This window comes from Polyodon spathula, chromosome 9 (assembly GCF_017654505.1).
Source record: "Polyodon spathula isolate WHYD16114869_AA chromosome 9, ASM1765450v1, whole genome shotgun sequence".
NCBI classification, from domain to species: Eukaryota; Metazoa; Chordata; class Actinopteri; order Acipenseriformes; family Polyodontidae; genus Polyodon; species Polyodon spathula.
In genome coordinates, this window is record NC_054542.1 from 16,237,115 (window position 1) to 16,253,937 (window position 16,823).

The 16,823-nt window shown below is 42.2% G+C and overlaps 1 protein-coding gene across 1 annotated transcript in view; it reads left to right on the forward strand.

The window, feature by feature from the left end:
* The window catches only part of smpd1 (sphingomyelin phosphodiesterase 1), a 58,624-nt gene that overhangs the window by 14,834 nt on the left and 26,967 nt on the right, over positions 1–16,823 (forward strand). Inside the window, exons 2-4 of the mRNA XM_041258761.1 lie at positions 9,406–10,178; positions 10,511–10,682; positions 11,401–11,477. Coding sequence (XP_041114695.1) covers positions 9,406–10,178; positions 10,511–10,682; positions 11,401–11,477 — 1,022 coding nt within the window. The remainder of the gene's footprint in view (positions 1–9,405; positions 10,179–10,510; positions 10,683–11,400; positions 11,478–16,823) is intronic.

A 16,823-nucleotide genomic window follows, 5' to 3' on the forward strand; every position in this document is an offset into this window, starting at 1 on the left:
GTTGTTAAATCTGGAAGAAAAAAAACAATGCAGAATCAATATGGGTCAGAATAATGGACAAAAATTCAAAGGGCATAATAATAGGGGAATGCTATAGACCACCAAATTCAGACACCAAGCACAATAATCTGTTATACAGGGACATTAGAAGGAGAAGTCATATTAATGGGGGGTTTCAACTTCCCCCATATAAAATGGGAAACCTCGGTAGGGAGCACAACAGATGAAATTGAAATGGTAGAAATGACAAATAACTGCTTCATAACTCAATTTGTCAAGGCACCAACTAGAGGAGTCATACCTTGATTTTAGTCTTTTCAAACAACAAAGACAGAATAACTACAATAGAGGTCAAAGAACCATTGGCAAGCTTAGATCACAACATTAGTTTCATTTGAAGTGTTTTTTTAAACCCAAAAAGTAACAACTAAAGCTAAGGTTTACAATTTTAAAAAGACCAACTATGAAGGAATGAAACAGAAACTAACAGGAGTGGAGTAAAAAAGGATGGCTGTTTTTCAAAAGTGTAGTTCTATAGGTGCAAAACAGTTATATCCCAAAAGTTGACAAATGAAAATCTGTGACCAATAAGAGATGAGAGAAGCCAAAAAAAAAAAAAAGGGGAGGGGGGATGTCTGAGCAATACACATTGCCCCTGCACCACAGAGATAAGAGGCACAAACAAAGAAGATGGCTGCTTCCGCATCCAGCGCTCAATATCACTGACATTTGCAGAGCTTTTTGAGAGGTTATAGTAATAAAATAATGACAATGTGGCAGGCTGGCAAGTGGAAAGAGGCCCAGAGACAGACTGCAGTTCAATTTATTATAAATAACACAAAATAAATGTGCACAAGGGCAAAATAAAAATCTTTAAACACAAAAAGAAAGACAACAAAACTTTCAAAATTTAAGGTTTCCAGGCTGGGCGATGCCTTCACTGGATTCAAACTTTCCAAAAATACAAACAACCAAAAAACCCAACCTGCTTCCTCAGCTCCCTCCTCTCAAATGAGAAGCAGAGGCCTCCTTTTATGTCAGGTGGCTGGGCGCTGATTGATCATTAATTAACCTAATCAACCCAGGCAGGTAGGGGAAATTAACATGACTACGTCGTCACACGAGTGGGAATGCTTGCAGGCATTTCTAACATTGCTATTTCAATTAAAATATAATGTGTTATTTTGCTGTACTAATATAACAAACTGGGTTATGTATAAATGATCATGTTATGCACGAATTGTCTTTCTGTGGTGGTGTACTTTTTCTTTCAAATAGCATTGTCCAGCCCCTTTGTTTATTTATATATATTGCGGGGTAGCCAAGACTGACTAGCGGCAGAGACAGCAAACACCCAGACAGAGTTATCATTCAGCGCCTTGGCGAACTTTTGTCCTCACAAAACAAAACAAAGACAGGAACAAAGTAAATAGTTGAACCAAAATACTGTAAACCCTTTTACAAACAGAACAAACCAAAATCCTATCTTCACTTGAAGATACTAACTTCACTGTATTGCAGTCCCTAACTCACACAGGACAGCTAAGCTGTTTTCCTGTTTCAAATCCAGTTTATCAATTTAATCCCTCCGTACTTACAGTCTCCACATTCAACACTCCTGCCACATCCCTTTTCCTCCCTAAGAACAAAAAGACAGTTTATATAGGACAGATAATTGCAAACAATCAATTAACACCCTATCTACCCAAGTAGACAAGTGTGTTTTCCTTTTTTGGCTAATTACCACCAGCCCTAAAGGCTTCTGGGAAATGTAGTTTCCCTAGCCACTTCGGCCATGACGCCTATAAGGAACTACAAGTTTTTCACCTTAACAGGGGAAAATAGATCTTGTCAGCCTCACACTGACATACTTATTAGCTCTCACTGCCACACAATATATACATACACACACACAGTGGTTTGCAGAAGTATTCACCCCCAACCAATAATGTCACATTTTGTTGAATTACAAATAATGTATGCACAGGTTTTGAAACAAACTTTTATTCATTTCTTGTGGTTAAACTGAACACTTTTATATGAGGAGGAGATTAAATGACAGCAAAACTTGCGAAGAAAGTACAAAATGAAATTTACTGGTTGCAAAAGTATTCAGCCCCTTAAGTCAGTACTTGGTAGAAGCACCTTTTGCAGCAATTACTGCTTTTTGGATAGGTCTCTACTAACTTTGCACAGTAGGATGCTGAAATTTTTGCCCATTCTTCACAGGAAAATTGCTCCAGTTCTGATAAATTTGTTGGGCGTCATCAGTGGACTGCAATCTTCAAGTCAGGCCATATATTTCCAACTGGATTCAAGTCAGGACTTCTTAGTGATGGACTTCACTGTGCTGAGAGGGATAATCAACACATTTTGACATTTTCTTGTAACCTTCTCCTACTCTGTGCCTCTTTACCATTTTATCCCTGACTTGTTTTGGAAGCTTCTTGGTCATTGTGGTTGCTTTATTGGATCACTATGCGAGTTGCAGCTTGAAAGCCTTTATGTACCTGAGGGAAATTATCTACAAATTAAACCACTTTGAGTACACACAGGCTGAAACCATTTCACTAGTTTTGTGACCTTTTTAAAACAAATCATTTGCACCCGAACTGGTCTAAAGCTGCAGTAGCAAATGGGTTGAACACTTATGCAACTGAGATTAATCTGTTTTTCTCTGTAAGTCTTATGACCTATGACAAATCCCATTCTAGGAACACCATTGGGGTAAGGCTCTGCAAATGGCGGTCACAGGTCGTACGAATTCGAGGAACTTCTTTAGCTTTCTTTAGATATGGCTGTTGTGCATCCTAAAGAGAGTACTCCCAAATTCATTGGCACAGGATTTGTGGACTTATGGGGTAAGACAGGACAGAGGTATGGGACATGCTCAAACTTTAGATGAAGATGATGGCGGAGGATGACACTGAGGCGTATTTGGTGGTATTTGAGCGGATGGCTTCCTCAGCAACATGGTCACGGGAGTTCTGGACAGGCCAGCTGGGACTCTGGCTGATTTGGGGAAGATCAGACAGCCTACCAGGCAATGAGCAACCTCAATGCCGCTGATTACGACCTGGTCAAGCAGGCTATCCACCGCCTCAACATAAAGACAGAAACTTATCGGGCATGGTTTAGGGAGTACTTTAGATCCCCGGAGATACGCCCCAGGGCAGTTGCAGAACAGTTGTGTGACCACATGGTGCACTGGCTAACCCCCGGGAATAAAACCGTAGTGCAAATGGGGGAAGCCATAGTAGTGGAGCAGTTTTGCCATGTGGTCGGCGCCGATACCCAGGCTTGGATATGGCACCACAACCCCGACACCCTGGAGGAAGTCGTAAAACTGGCGGAAGACTATGAGGACTTCCTAGTTTCTGCCCTGATCGGGATACTGTCGGCGCCGGTCCTTCGGAACATCCAACCCTTGCCTCTCCTCCAGCACCACCACCACCATCAATCCCGGGACCCAGACCTCCGAGACCACTGACCCCAATGGGCCCCCTTGCCTCCCTTCCATGGAGACCCAAGGATGGCCTCCAGCTGGGGTAGAGGTGCTGCCCCTGCCCCGTTGCCATACCAGCAGCGGGGCGGCTACAAGGTCAGGTGGCCATCACATGTATCCGTGGAGACACGGCGGCATACCCCACTCTAAAAGTATACTTGTCAGTAGGTCCAATAAAACGTCACCTAGTAGTAGGGGTGGCGGAAAGGTTGCCACACCCAGTTATTCTGGGCCGAGACTTGCCAAAATTCAAAGAATTGGTGCAAATAATGGCAGTGTCCGCCACACACGTAAACGTGGCAGAAAAAAAGAAAAAGAAACAATGTTTTCTCATATTTTCCATCCTAGAAAAAACGAATAAGGAGAGACGGACTGCAAAATGGGAGGTAGCATCTTTGAGACAAGCTGGTGGCTTGTGGGAGAGTGCTTGATGGTAACAAACGCCAATCAAAAGGAGTTGGAACGCAGTGTGACAGAGAAGGCGAGTTTACTGGGCCATCGAGGGCAGATGTTACTTTGGCCCCTGTCAATATACAGGACCTGTGGTACGCAAGCGCAGACATAGTGTGGGGCCAACATGATGACCCGTCACTAGTGCACGCTTGGGGGCAGGTCCGGTCTATTGAATGTAAGGATGTTGATGGCGCTAGGGCACTAGTATAGTATCTCCACTCCATTTGAATGTATTGCAATGGACACAGTGGGCCCTTTGCTACCCTCGGACTGTGGGCATATGAGTATATTAGTAGTGGTAGATTATGCAACGAGATACCCAGAGGCAGTTCCATTGAGATCCACTAGTGCTGCTGCAATGAGCCACCGAGTTAGTGCAAATTATGGATAGAGTAGGGATCCCCAAGGAGATCTTGACTGATCACAGAACCAACTTTTTGTCTAAAACGTTAATGCAGGTATATAAAATTAAAAAAATACATCCCATCAGGACATCTGTTTATCATACACAGTCAGACGGTTTGGAACATTTTAATCAGACCTTGAAGTCAATGCTGAGACTATTGGTAATGCAAGAGCAAAAACATGGGCATCACTTCTTCCCTACCTCCTTTTTGCAGTGAGAGAGGTGCCGCAGAGTTCGACATGGTTCTCCCCCTTCGAGCTCTTGTATGGCCTACAGCCTCACGGCATCCACGATCTGCTGAGAGAGGGATGGGAGGCGCACAAAGGCTTGTCCAAAAATGTAGTGAAGCATGTGCTCCTACTAAGAGATAGCCTAGATTTGGTCAGTCGTTTGGCCCAGGACAACCTCAGATCGGCTCAGCACCGACAGCAGCATTACAACAAAAATGCACAAATTCAAACGTTTTGACCAGGAGACAAGGTAATGCTGCTACTTCTTTATGTGCTAAATGGCAGGGGAAATGTGAAGTAATTCGGGCTATAGGGAAGGTGAATTATGAAATTAGACAGCCCGATCGCCGTAACGAATATGAAATTTATGAGTTCTGGTTGTAAATCTCCCTCTCGACCTGTGAGGTTGCTAAATATTAAAAGGAGAAGTCTGTGGACAGGCTGGCCTGACAGTTTATTTCTGAGGTCGGGATATCGGTTAGCCTGGATGGAAGCGAGACTCTGTTGCAGGAACGTATTGGCCTGGAAGGTTAACGAAGGAACAGCTGCAAGCAATAGACACAGCTGTAATTGTTTACCAAGGGGTCATGCGGAATAGCATAAGGGGCCAGAGAAACACTAATCTTTTTCTTTGCGTGGTTTAAGATACAAGGAACTGGAAGGACTGGGAGACTGTCCCTTGAAAAAAGAAAGTATTCATGAGTGTTCTCTGTTTTGTCTGTTAGTAACTGTCTGTGTTTTGTATAATCACCAGACAGCTAACACGGATCTGGAGCTCTCGTTTGAGCCAGCACGAACTGGATCATCACTGCACTCGCACTTGCTGTTTTTTTAAAAAGATTATCACCACCTCGAGCACTACAACACGCACCCGGACTGGTGACCGTCTTCTGTATTATTGTGGGGCAGATAAAAGACGCTTTATTATTATTTGGTTGTACAGAACCAGTTGTGTTTTTCCTCCGTGCTTTACACATAGGTGTGTGTGGCAGAGCACAGCTCTGCTCTTTAGAAATTGGCAGGATTGGGGTTAAATTCCCCTACCTGCCTGGGTTCATTGTGTTCAGGTGGCTGGGGTTGATTAGATGATTAGTTTAATTAACGATCAATCAGCACCCAGCCACCTGACATAAAAGGAGGCCTCTGCTTCTCATTTGGAGGAGGGAGCCGAGGAAGCAGGTTGGTTTTTTGGTTGTTTGGAAAGTTTGAATCCAGTGAAGGCATTGCCCAGCCTGGAAATTGTTATTTTTGTAAGTTTTGTTTTTTTGTCTTTCTTTTTGAGTTTAAATCGCTTTGTTTTGGCCCTTGTGCCCTTTCATTTTTGTGTTTATTTATAATAAAAGTTATTTTTTTGAACTTCAGACTGTCTCTGGGCCTCTATCCACTCGCCAGCCTGCCACAGTGTGTATTTCCGGAGGCTTATTTTTGGTCACCAGACCGGGAATATAAATAATCCGTGTTTCCAACTGGTGATTATTCCTGCCCGTCACCTGTTCTCAATCAGCAGCCACTTTGCCACACGTGGTTACTTGCAGCTCCTCCTGGCGAGAGCATTTGGCTAGGGTTACAGCCATCCTTCAGTCTCTAAGGGTAGCCCGGCTGACTTGGGAAAATGCGTGTTTGCCAAAATAGACTCAATATTTGGGATTTTTAATGGGAAATGGAAGGGTGAAACCCGTTGTCACTAAAATCCAGGCTTTGGTAGATATGGTGATCCCCAAAACAAAGACTCAGGTGAGGTCATTACTGGGATTAGCTGGTTATTGTCTCTGCTTTATCCCCAAGTTTGCCACAGTGGCTAACCCTTTAGTTGACCTCACCAAAAAGAGTGACCAAATTTTATTAAGTGGTCAGCTGAGTGTCAGGGGGCGTTTGATACTGTTAAGCGAAGACTCTGCCAGGCCCCCACTCTCATCACACCAGATGTGTCAAATGTGGGTTTGGGTGCGGTCTTGTCCCAAAAGGTTGACGGAGTAGAACACCCGATATTGTATATTAGTAAAAAGATGCTACCTCGGAAGCACAACTACTCCTTAGTTTGAAAAGGAGTGTTTAGCCATTAAATGGGCTACTCCCTCCTTATGATACTACCTGCTGGGACGTTCATTTGATCTGGTCACAGACGACGCCCCACTCAAGTGGTTAGGCACAATGAAGGACAGCAATGCCTGGATAACTCACGGTATCTAGCATTGCAACACTTCATGTATCACGTGGTACACCGTGCGGGGAATGACCACTGAAATGCAGATTATTTTTCCTGGGAGGGGGGGAGTAATGGGAAAGGTAGAGTCAGAGTTCCTTCGGCTCCGCTCTGAGCGGTTGGATATGTGAAAGAAATACAATGATTCTTGGTGGTAAATTTCCCTCCCGACCTGTGAGGCTGCTAAGTAACGGCAACAACAGAGTACCCTGGACCACTTGGCCTGACGCTTCATTCCGAGGGTTAAAAGAAAGTCGATCACTTAGAAAAGGGGTACACGGTACATGGTACTTCGGTACTCAGAAAGGAAATGATGTGGCAGCCGAGGATTGGCAGTGAGGCTGCAATCGCTTACCTAGGGATCATGAATGACGGTATAAATAGGGGTCAAAGCACGGAAGGACCTGTTTTTTAGTGAATCAATTGCGAGTGTTTGTTTTGTACTGTCTGTTGATTGTAATTGCTAGACAGCTAACATGTTCCGGAGTTGTCGACAGAGGCCAGCTCAAACCTGGAACAGCACATCACTTGTATCACAATTTGTATTTGTACCACAATCACGAATTCACACACTAAACTGACTTGTGTATGTATTTTGTGTTTAATGTGGGGATACAATAACAGGATTTATTTCAGGACCAACCTGGGGATTATAACCTAAGTAATACACTACCGTCAAAACTTTTAGAACACCCCCATTTTTCCAGGTTTTATTGAAATTTAAGCAGTTCAAGTCCAGTGAATAACCTGAAATGGTACAAAGGTAAGTGGTAAACTGCCAGAGGTTAAAAAAAAAAGTTTAGGTTACCAAAAACTGAAAAATAATGTACATTTCAGAGTTATACAAAAAGGCCTTTTTCAGGGAACAAGTAATGGGTTAACAACTTACAGCTATTCTGCAGCAATGGAAGTAAATTAAGCCTTGAAAGTTGATGCTAACGATACCTACAGGTGTCCCAACTTTTGTGATTCCTTACAAACCCTCTGTCTGAATAAAAGCAGTGTTGGAACGTACTGTGTTACTACACCCTCTTAAGCATTATTTGGACAGTATTGTACTGCAGGAAGTAGTATATTGCTATCATAATGGCGAGAAAAAGGCAATTAACAAAGGAAGACAGACAGACCATTATAACCCTTAAAAGTGTAGGTCTTTCCTTTAGAGAAATTGCAAAGAAAGCCAAGGTGTCAGTGAGTACAGTTTCCTACACCATCAAAAGGCACTTGGAAACTGGAGGAAACTCTGACAGGAAGAGGTCTGGCCGACCCAAAGCCACAACAGAATCAGAAGACAAGTTTCTGAAAGTCAACAGCTTGCGTGATAGGCGGCTCACAGGACAACAGCTTCAAGCACAGCTTAACACTGGTTGAAGTAAGCAAGTCTCAGTTTCAACTGTGAAGAGAAGACTTCGAGCTGCAGGTTTGACAAGTCGAGTGGCAGTAAGAAAGCCATTGCTAAGATGGCAAAATAAGAAAAAGAGGCTTGCCTGGGCCATGAAGCACCGCCAGTGGACTATGGAAGACTGGAAGAAGGTCTTATGGACCGATGACTCAAAATTTGAAATCTTCAGTTCATCACGCAGGGTTTTTGTACTCCGTCAAACATGGAGGAAACGTGATGGTCTTGGGCTCTTTTGCTGGATCCAGAGTTGGCGACTTGCACAGAGTGAGTGGCACCCTGAACCAAAACGGCTACCACAGCATTTTGCAGCGCCATGCAATTCCCTCTGGTATACGCCTAGTTGGTCAGGGGTTCATCCTACAGCAAGATAATGACCCAAAACATACCTCCAGGCTATGTCAGAACTACCATAGAAGAAAAGAACAAGATGGTAGGCTTCAAATCATGGAATGGCCAGCACAGTCTCCAGATTTAAACCCCATCGAGCTGGTTTGGGATGAACTGGGCAGAAGGGTGAAAGCAAAGCAACCTACAAGTGTAACACATTTGTGGGAACTTCTGCAACAGTGTTGGGAAGAACTTTCCAAACAATTTTTGATTTCCATTGTAGAAAGAATGCCACAAGTGTGTTCGGCTGTTATATCTGCAAAAGGTGGCTACTTTGAGGCAAAAATTTAGATTAAATTTTGTTAAACAAAACGATTCCATGGTTTCTTTTTTATCTCCAATTGTTTCTGTTCTATGCTTTAATTTCAGAGTACATTGAGACGTTAAACTATAAATTTCAATAAAAACTGGAAAAACGGAGGTGTTCTAAAACTTTTGACCGGTAGTGTACACACTGCTGTATTATTACCAGCATTATTATTTATTGTTTGTTTTGCCATCAGGCACTGGACATAAAACAAATAAAAACAAACCTTTGCACATGGATTACAATTGCCTTTCTATTCTTTGATCACCTGCACCTGCACCTTCACACTGTTAACCACTTTGCCACACCCCTACAGTGATTTATCCTCTAAACAGGGATTATGTTTGGTTACATATTTGATGCAACATTTTACTCCAGATTTGTTAAAAATAACAATAATGTAGATTGTGGTTTTAGTTAGTTGTATTACTGTTTCCTAGTAGTTATCAGGGGCTGGGTAACCATGTAACCAGGAGTAGTCCAAATGACTTCCTCTCTCTTACTCCCCACAGAATGAGGCAAACATGGACCGAGTTGCTACAGTGGCAGAGGAGGTCTGTATCAGGCTGCATCTGGCAGATGGAAAGGTTTGCATTCAGATCATTGAACTTTTTAAGGGGGATTTTATCTTTGCATTTATGCAATCGCTGCTCCGACCTACCGAAGTGTGTGCCCTGCTAGTGGGCTCAAGCTGCGGCAATTTCAACATCTTCTCTGACTGGAATGTTAGCCTGCCCAATTTGCCCAAGCCTCCTGTGGTACCGCCAACCCCTCCCAAGCCAGGCTCCCCTCAGAACCGTGTTCTTTTCCTGACTGACATCCACTGGGATCGTGACTATGCAGAAGGCAGCAATCCTGACTGCAAAGACCCATTGTGCTGTCGAAATGTGATGGGACAGCCATACAGACATCACAGGGGTGCAGGACGCTGGGGCTCTTACAGCAAGTGTGACCTGCCCCTCCGCACTGTGGAGAGCCTCTTGTTGCACCTGGCAGAGAGTGGCCCCTGGGACTGGGTGTACTGGACAGGAGACATCCCTGCACACAATGTTTGGGCTCAGACACGAGCCCAGCAACTATTAGAACTCAGCACCATTTCTCAGCTTATCCACAAGTATCTAGGTGATGTGCCGGTGTACCCAGCTGTGGGAAATCATGAGAGCACGCCAGTCAATAGCTTCCCACCACCCTTCATCCGGGGAAATCATTCATCAGCATGGTTGTATGACCGAATGGCAGAAGAATGGGGGGCCTGGCTACCAGCTAAGGCTCAGGAAACAATCAGGTGGGTCTGAAATCTGTTGTTTAAACTGGGTTTTGTTGTTTTATTGTCTTGTATTTTTTATATTTATTTTCATGTGCCTACATGTTTTGTCCTTTTTTAAACATTTACAAAGTACTGGTATAGTACTGATTTTTATAAATAACTTTCCTATGGTGTTGCCTCAAAGTTTAACAATGGTATTTTTGTATAAAGTTTTGTTTTTGATGCAGTGACTACTATTGTTGTCCACACTGACCATTTTTTTTAATCTCACATGCTGCCTTTACTGGATAAGTGATGAAGATGTGCAATAGTTCACATTATGCTCCTTTGTCCTGTTTCTCTTTCTCCAGAATAGGGGGATTCTATACTGTGAAGGTACAATCTGGATTACGTTTGGTTTCCCTCAACATGAATTTCTGTGCCAAGGAAAATTTCTGGCTCTTGATAAATGCAACAGATCCAGCGGGGCAGCTACAGTGGCTCATCAATATCCTGCAAGAATCTGAGAGCAAAGGAGAGAAGGTGAGGGTACATATCTGAACTGTACATTCCTCAAACCTAAAGGGTAATAGTTATTATCAAGTCCCACATAAACAACAGTATTGAATTTATCATTTACATTTCATAGCTACAGCTATAATACAGATAATGTGATTTTTACATTTTCTACATATTTCAAAATCATTTGATCAGAAATGCCATTATCCTTATAGTATGTCCTGAAAATGCTTGTTTTTGCCCTCTTCTTTTTACAATAAGAGATACTTTTAAACACTGTCAATGAACTCATCACAGAGTTGTGAGTTCAGTATAGACACAGTACAAAATTAAACAGGTATTTGTTCATCGTTTGTCATGGCATGCAGCTGCCTTTCCTTTTGAAAGAGTACATCAAGTAGAGTTTTGTGTGGGTGGTTTGCAGGTATAATGGTTTACCCAGTTTTCAAATGAAAGTGCATTTCGTTATAATTTTGTGCCACACTTGTCTCAGGGTTGACTTTGTGATTAGTCAATTAGTCAGGTGTATTATTTATTAGCAAATGTAGTCTGGACTTAGTGTTTCTTAAAAAGTTTTGCAAAAAGATTGAAATGGATACACCTGTTTCCCTGATATTTTTGCACTTTGTTCATAGGTAAAATCTAAAACTCTTCTAAGGAAGTGTTTGTAGGAGCGCTCTGCTAGCTGCTACATACCCTCACTAACCACACACATACACTTGTCCTGTTTTCCTTTTTTAAGGTTCATATAATTGGTCACATCCCACCAGGCTTGTGTCTGAAGAGCTGGAGCTGGAACTACTACAGGATTGTCAATAGGTAGCTAATTTTTTTCTTTACTTTTGGCCACAATCGCTTGGTTTGGAATGGTTTGGAAAGCCGGATGTCAGATTGCCCTGTCGCATAACTTAGCATAACAACACTGGTTTATGTTGCAGTAAGAGATTAATTTGGAAATGTTTGAAACCATGATCAAACAATATATGGATTTGTTGATTAGCCTATTAAGTAGGCCACATGTGTAAAACCATACATTTGTGTATATCAATACTACATTGATGCCCAGTGCATAATTTATTATATTTTAATTTAACATACATGTACTAGTGGTTAACCCTGTAGGCATCAGAACAAAAATGATGTAAACTTTATATAACGTGAAGGATTGCATGTAGTTGGGCTCATGACATGCAACATAAGGTTACGTATTGTAGCATTTTCGGGTTGTACCCTTATGGAATCAGATGTAAGCAGTGTTGTGGTAGAAAACTGGGGTAACAGCCCTTGTTTAGTTAGAGTAAAAATAGGGGGGAAGAGCACAGGGTAGGCGGAAAGATGGGGGAGGGATTGAGACATATACACAGATGCTGAACTGCAGTCGCAGCTCCTCAGGACCCGTCCCTCGGACTTCCGTCTGGCTTCCCTTCTTCTCTCTCTCTGTCGCTCCCTCAGCCAAATAGCCGTCCATCCTCTCCCTCTCTCTCTCTTGATTCCCTCAGCAAGGTCCCAGAGGGAATTCGCATCACGGCGGATAAGAGACCTGTGTCGCGGCCGACTGTAGTCTTAGGATGCTGGTTGGTCCTTCCTCTGTGTCACTGTTGCTGCTTGTCCGTTCGCCTGTCAATTCCTTCTCCCCTCGTATCCAGCCTGCAGCCCTTTTATACTGCCCCACTCCCTCTTGCTCCTGAGAATCCTTTTGGAATAGACCTCTCGGTAGCCTCCTGTCCAATTAGCACTCTCGCCACAAAGGTCCATACCAGAAAGTTATTAATGTAGATTAGGAATAGCAGAGGACCTAATACTGATCCCTGTGGTACACCACTATTTACCTCGCTCCATTGTGAGATTTCCCCTCTAGTCAGTACTTTCTGTTTTCTACATGTACCATCACCTTGGCAGTCTCTCACTGGAACTAAAACAAAAAAAAAATGAAATTTGGGGGTCATCTTTGAGTCTGATCTATCATTTGAGACTCAAATTAGCAAAGTTACCAAAGTATCCTTTTATCATTTGAGAAATATTGCTAAATGTAGACCTATTATTTCTGTATCAGTTGCTGAAAGACAAATGCATGCCTTTGGTTAATCTGGAATTGATTATTGTAATGCACTTTTCTCTGGTATCCCAAAATTAGGTGGCGTTCTGCTTAGAGCTCATTCAGAACACTGCCGCTACAATTCTGACTAAAGCCAGGAAAGGTGAACATATTACCCTTGTTTTGGCATCTTTGCACTGGCTCCCTGTGGAGTTTATAATTTGATTTTCAGATTTTGTTGTTAACATGAATGTGTTAGCCCCCAGTTATTTGCAGGAGTTACTGACCCTGTATCTTCCGAATCGCACTAAGATCACAAGATGTGGGGCTCTGGTTATTCCTAGGGTCATCAAAATCACCATGGGAGGTAGGGCTTTTTCTTGTAAAGTACTAGAGCGGACATTTAGAAAAGAGCTTTGAAACAGACTTTAAAGTGTAAAAAGTTGTCAGTGTTATCAAAGAAAAGAAAAATTACAGGTATGTTATTTAAACAGTTGTAACAACACGTGGGGACATGTAACACTATTTTTAGGAACCTCACTACTACTGTTTAAGCCCCATATTTGTATTTTTTAACAAATTCGTGGAACCAACAGTATTTTTTTCATGTTTTCAAATCTTGCTTAATGAATTAGGCTTAAGAGACTCTTCAACTGTATAGATAGTCAGTCTCTCGAGCCTGGTGCGGTCGGCAGCCCACAGCAATAATACAGCTATAATAATAATAATAATAATTTTTATATCGCACCTTTCATAAGTGGACCGCCATCACAAAGCGCTTTACAAGATACGAGATTAGGGTGTGTGAACCGTGCACAAGCTGCAGTCACTTACAACGTCTCACCCAAAAGACGGACCACAAGGAGGTTAAGTGACTAGCTCAGGGTCACACAGTGAGTGAGTGGTTGAGCCGGGATTTGAACCAGGGACTGGCTTTAGTGCGAGAGGTCCTGGGTTTGCGCCCGCCCTCCGCCTGTATGTGCATTGCCACGCCCTATGTGATGCGCCTGCCTGTGGGAACCGAGATCTATATATATATATATATAATATACACACACACACACACACACACACACACACACACACGCACACACCCCTGATACTATGTGCTTTTTCTTTCCTATTTAGTCAAAGAACCTTGCCAGGGCTACTTCCAGCAGATCTCAGTTTTAATAAAGAATTGCTTGGTACGGCCTTTAGTTATAGTAGAAAATTGCATAAGGTTATATCACAAACTGGATCTTCACTGCTGAAGTCTTTCGGACATGTTTCCGTGCAAAAAAAACTTGCACAGCAATTTAGAAGTGAGTAGTTTTTCGAGATTTACAATTATACTGTATTTACAGTATAATTGTAAATCTCGAAAAACTACTCACTTCTAAATCTTTTGTAGTCATCTTTGTATTACTTTAGTATAAATACATGTTAATTTGGATTCATATGTTGTTTTTTTCTGACTTTATGTGAACGAAAAGACACACATTTGCCCATTTTCCCATTGGAAATAGTGATATTTTGAAATATCACTGTCCTGGTCACAAAAGCAAAGTTTGTGGGGAATAATAGCCATTTTCTATACTTTTGAGGCATAAGCAATTAAAAAATAACACTTAATACCCAGGAACAAAAATTGTTTGTTTTTTTTGTTACACAGTGTAATTACAGGGGCATTTTGCTGCTGTTAGTTGCTGGCAAGATCTTTGCAAGAATTCTCCTGAATCGCCTAGTAGAACATCTAGACCAAGGCCTGCTGCCAGACAGCCAATATGGCTTTAGAAAAAAACGCGGAACCATCGACATGGTGTTTGCAGTCTGCCAACTCCAGGAGAAATGTTAAGAACAAAACTCTGACCTGTACTTGACCTTTGTTGACCTGGCAAAGGCTTTTGACATGGTCAGCTGTGAGAGGCTCTGGAAGATCATAGCAAAGTATGGGTGTCCAGACAACTTCATCACAATAGTGTGTCAATTCCACAATGACATGATAGCTAGTGTGCAGGACCATCTTGAGTTGTCCAACCAGTTCGCAGTCACGAATGGAGTTAAGCAAGGTTGTGTCTTAGCACCAACCCTCTTCAGTATAATGTTCTCTGCTATGCTGCATGATGCATTCTGCAATGACAATACTGGGATTAGCCTCATTTACCGATTTGATGGAGGATTACTCAACCTGTGAAGGATGCAAGCAAAAACAAGTGTGTCTGAAGTCACTGTTTGTGACTTCCTGTTTACAGACGATTGTGCACTAGCTGTTGGCTCACATGCTGAGCATGGATCACTTCTCATCAGCCTGTGACAACTTGGGCCATACTCTCAGCACAAAAAAGACTGAAGTTATGTACCAACCTGCTCCTGGAAAGCCGTATGTGAAACCAGCCATCCTTGTGAAGGATCAGAAGCTGTCTGTGGTGAACAGTTTAACTTACCTTGGCAGCACCCTGTCCCGTGCTGTTCACATTAATGATGAAATCAACTATAGGATTGCCAAGGCAAGTGCAACCTTTGGCCGTTTACATGATACAGTGTAGGATAGGACAGGCATCAAATTGGAAACCAAACTCAAGATTTACCAGGCAATCATTCTACCAACCCTCACCCATGGCTGTGAAACCTGGACAGTGTACCAAGCCATACCAGAAAACCAAATCACTACCACCTGAACTGTCTGAGAAAGCTTCTCAGGATCCCATGGCAGGACAAAATCCCTGACACAGTAGTCCTTGAATGTGCTGATATGCTTAGCATTCACTCATTACTATCCAGTTTTAAATAACTTTAGCATAACTGAGGCAGAAGTGTTAAAGGGACTAGGAGCTCTTAAAATAAACAAATCCCCTGGGCCGGATGAGATCCTCCCAGTAGTACTCAAAGAAATGAAAGAAGTAATTTACAAACCGCTAACCAAGATCATGCAGCAGTCTCTTGACACAGGGGTGGTACCGACAGACTGGAAAATTGCAAACGTAATACCGATCCACAAAAAGGGAAACAAAACTGAACCAGGTAACTACAGACCAGTAAGCCTGACTTCTATTATATGCAAACTTATGGAAACTATAATAAGAGCCAAAATGGAAAATTACCTATATGGTAACAGAGTACTGGGAGACAGTCAACATGGTTTTAGGAAAGGGAGATCGTGCCTAACTAACTTGCTTGATTTTTTTGAGGATGCAACATCGATAATGGATAATTGCAAAGCATATGATATGGTTTATTTAGATTTCCAGAAAGCTTTTGACAAAGTCCCGCACAAAAGATTAATTCTCAAACTGAACGCAGTTGGGATTCAAGGAAACACATGTACATGGATTAGGGAGTGGTTAACATGTAGAAAACAGAAAGTACTGATTAGAGGAAAAACCTCAGAATGGAGTGTGGTAACCAGCGGTGTACCACAGGGATCAGTATTAGGTCCTCTGCTATTCCTAATCTACATTAATGATTTAGATTCTGGTATAGTAAGCAAACTTGTTAAATTTGCAGACGACACAAAAGTAGGAGGAGTGGCAAACACTGTTGCAGCAGCAAAGGTCATTCAAAATGATCTAGACAAGATTCAGAACTGGGCAGATACATGGCAAATGACATTTAATAGAGAAAAGTGTAAGGTACTGCACGCAGGAAATAAAAATGTACATTATAAATATCATATGGGAGATATTGAAATTGGAGAAGGAATCTATGAAAAAGACCTAGGAGTTTTTGTTGACTCAGAAATGTCTTCATCTAGGCAATGTGGGGAAGCTATAAAAAAGGCTAACAAGATACTCGGATACATTGTGAAAAGTGTTGAATTTAAATCAAGGGAAGTAATGTTAAAACTGTACAATGCACTTGTAAGACCTCATCTTGAATATTGTGTGCAGTTCTGGTCACCTCGCTATAAAAAAGATATTGCTGCTCTAGAAAGAGTGCAAAGAAGAGCGACCAGAATTATTCCGGGCTTAAAAGGCATGTCATATGCAGACAGGCTAAAAGAATTGAATCTGTTCAGTCTTGAACAAAGAAGACTACGTGGCGACCTAATTCAAGCATTCAAAATTCTAAAAGGTATTGACAGTGTCGACGCAAGGGACTTTTTCAGCCTGAAAAAAGAAACAAGGACCAGGGGTCACAAATGGAGTTTA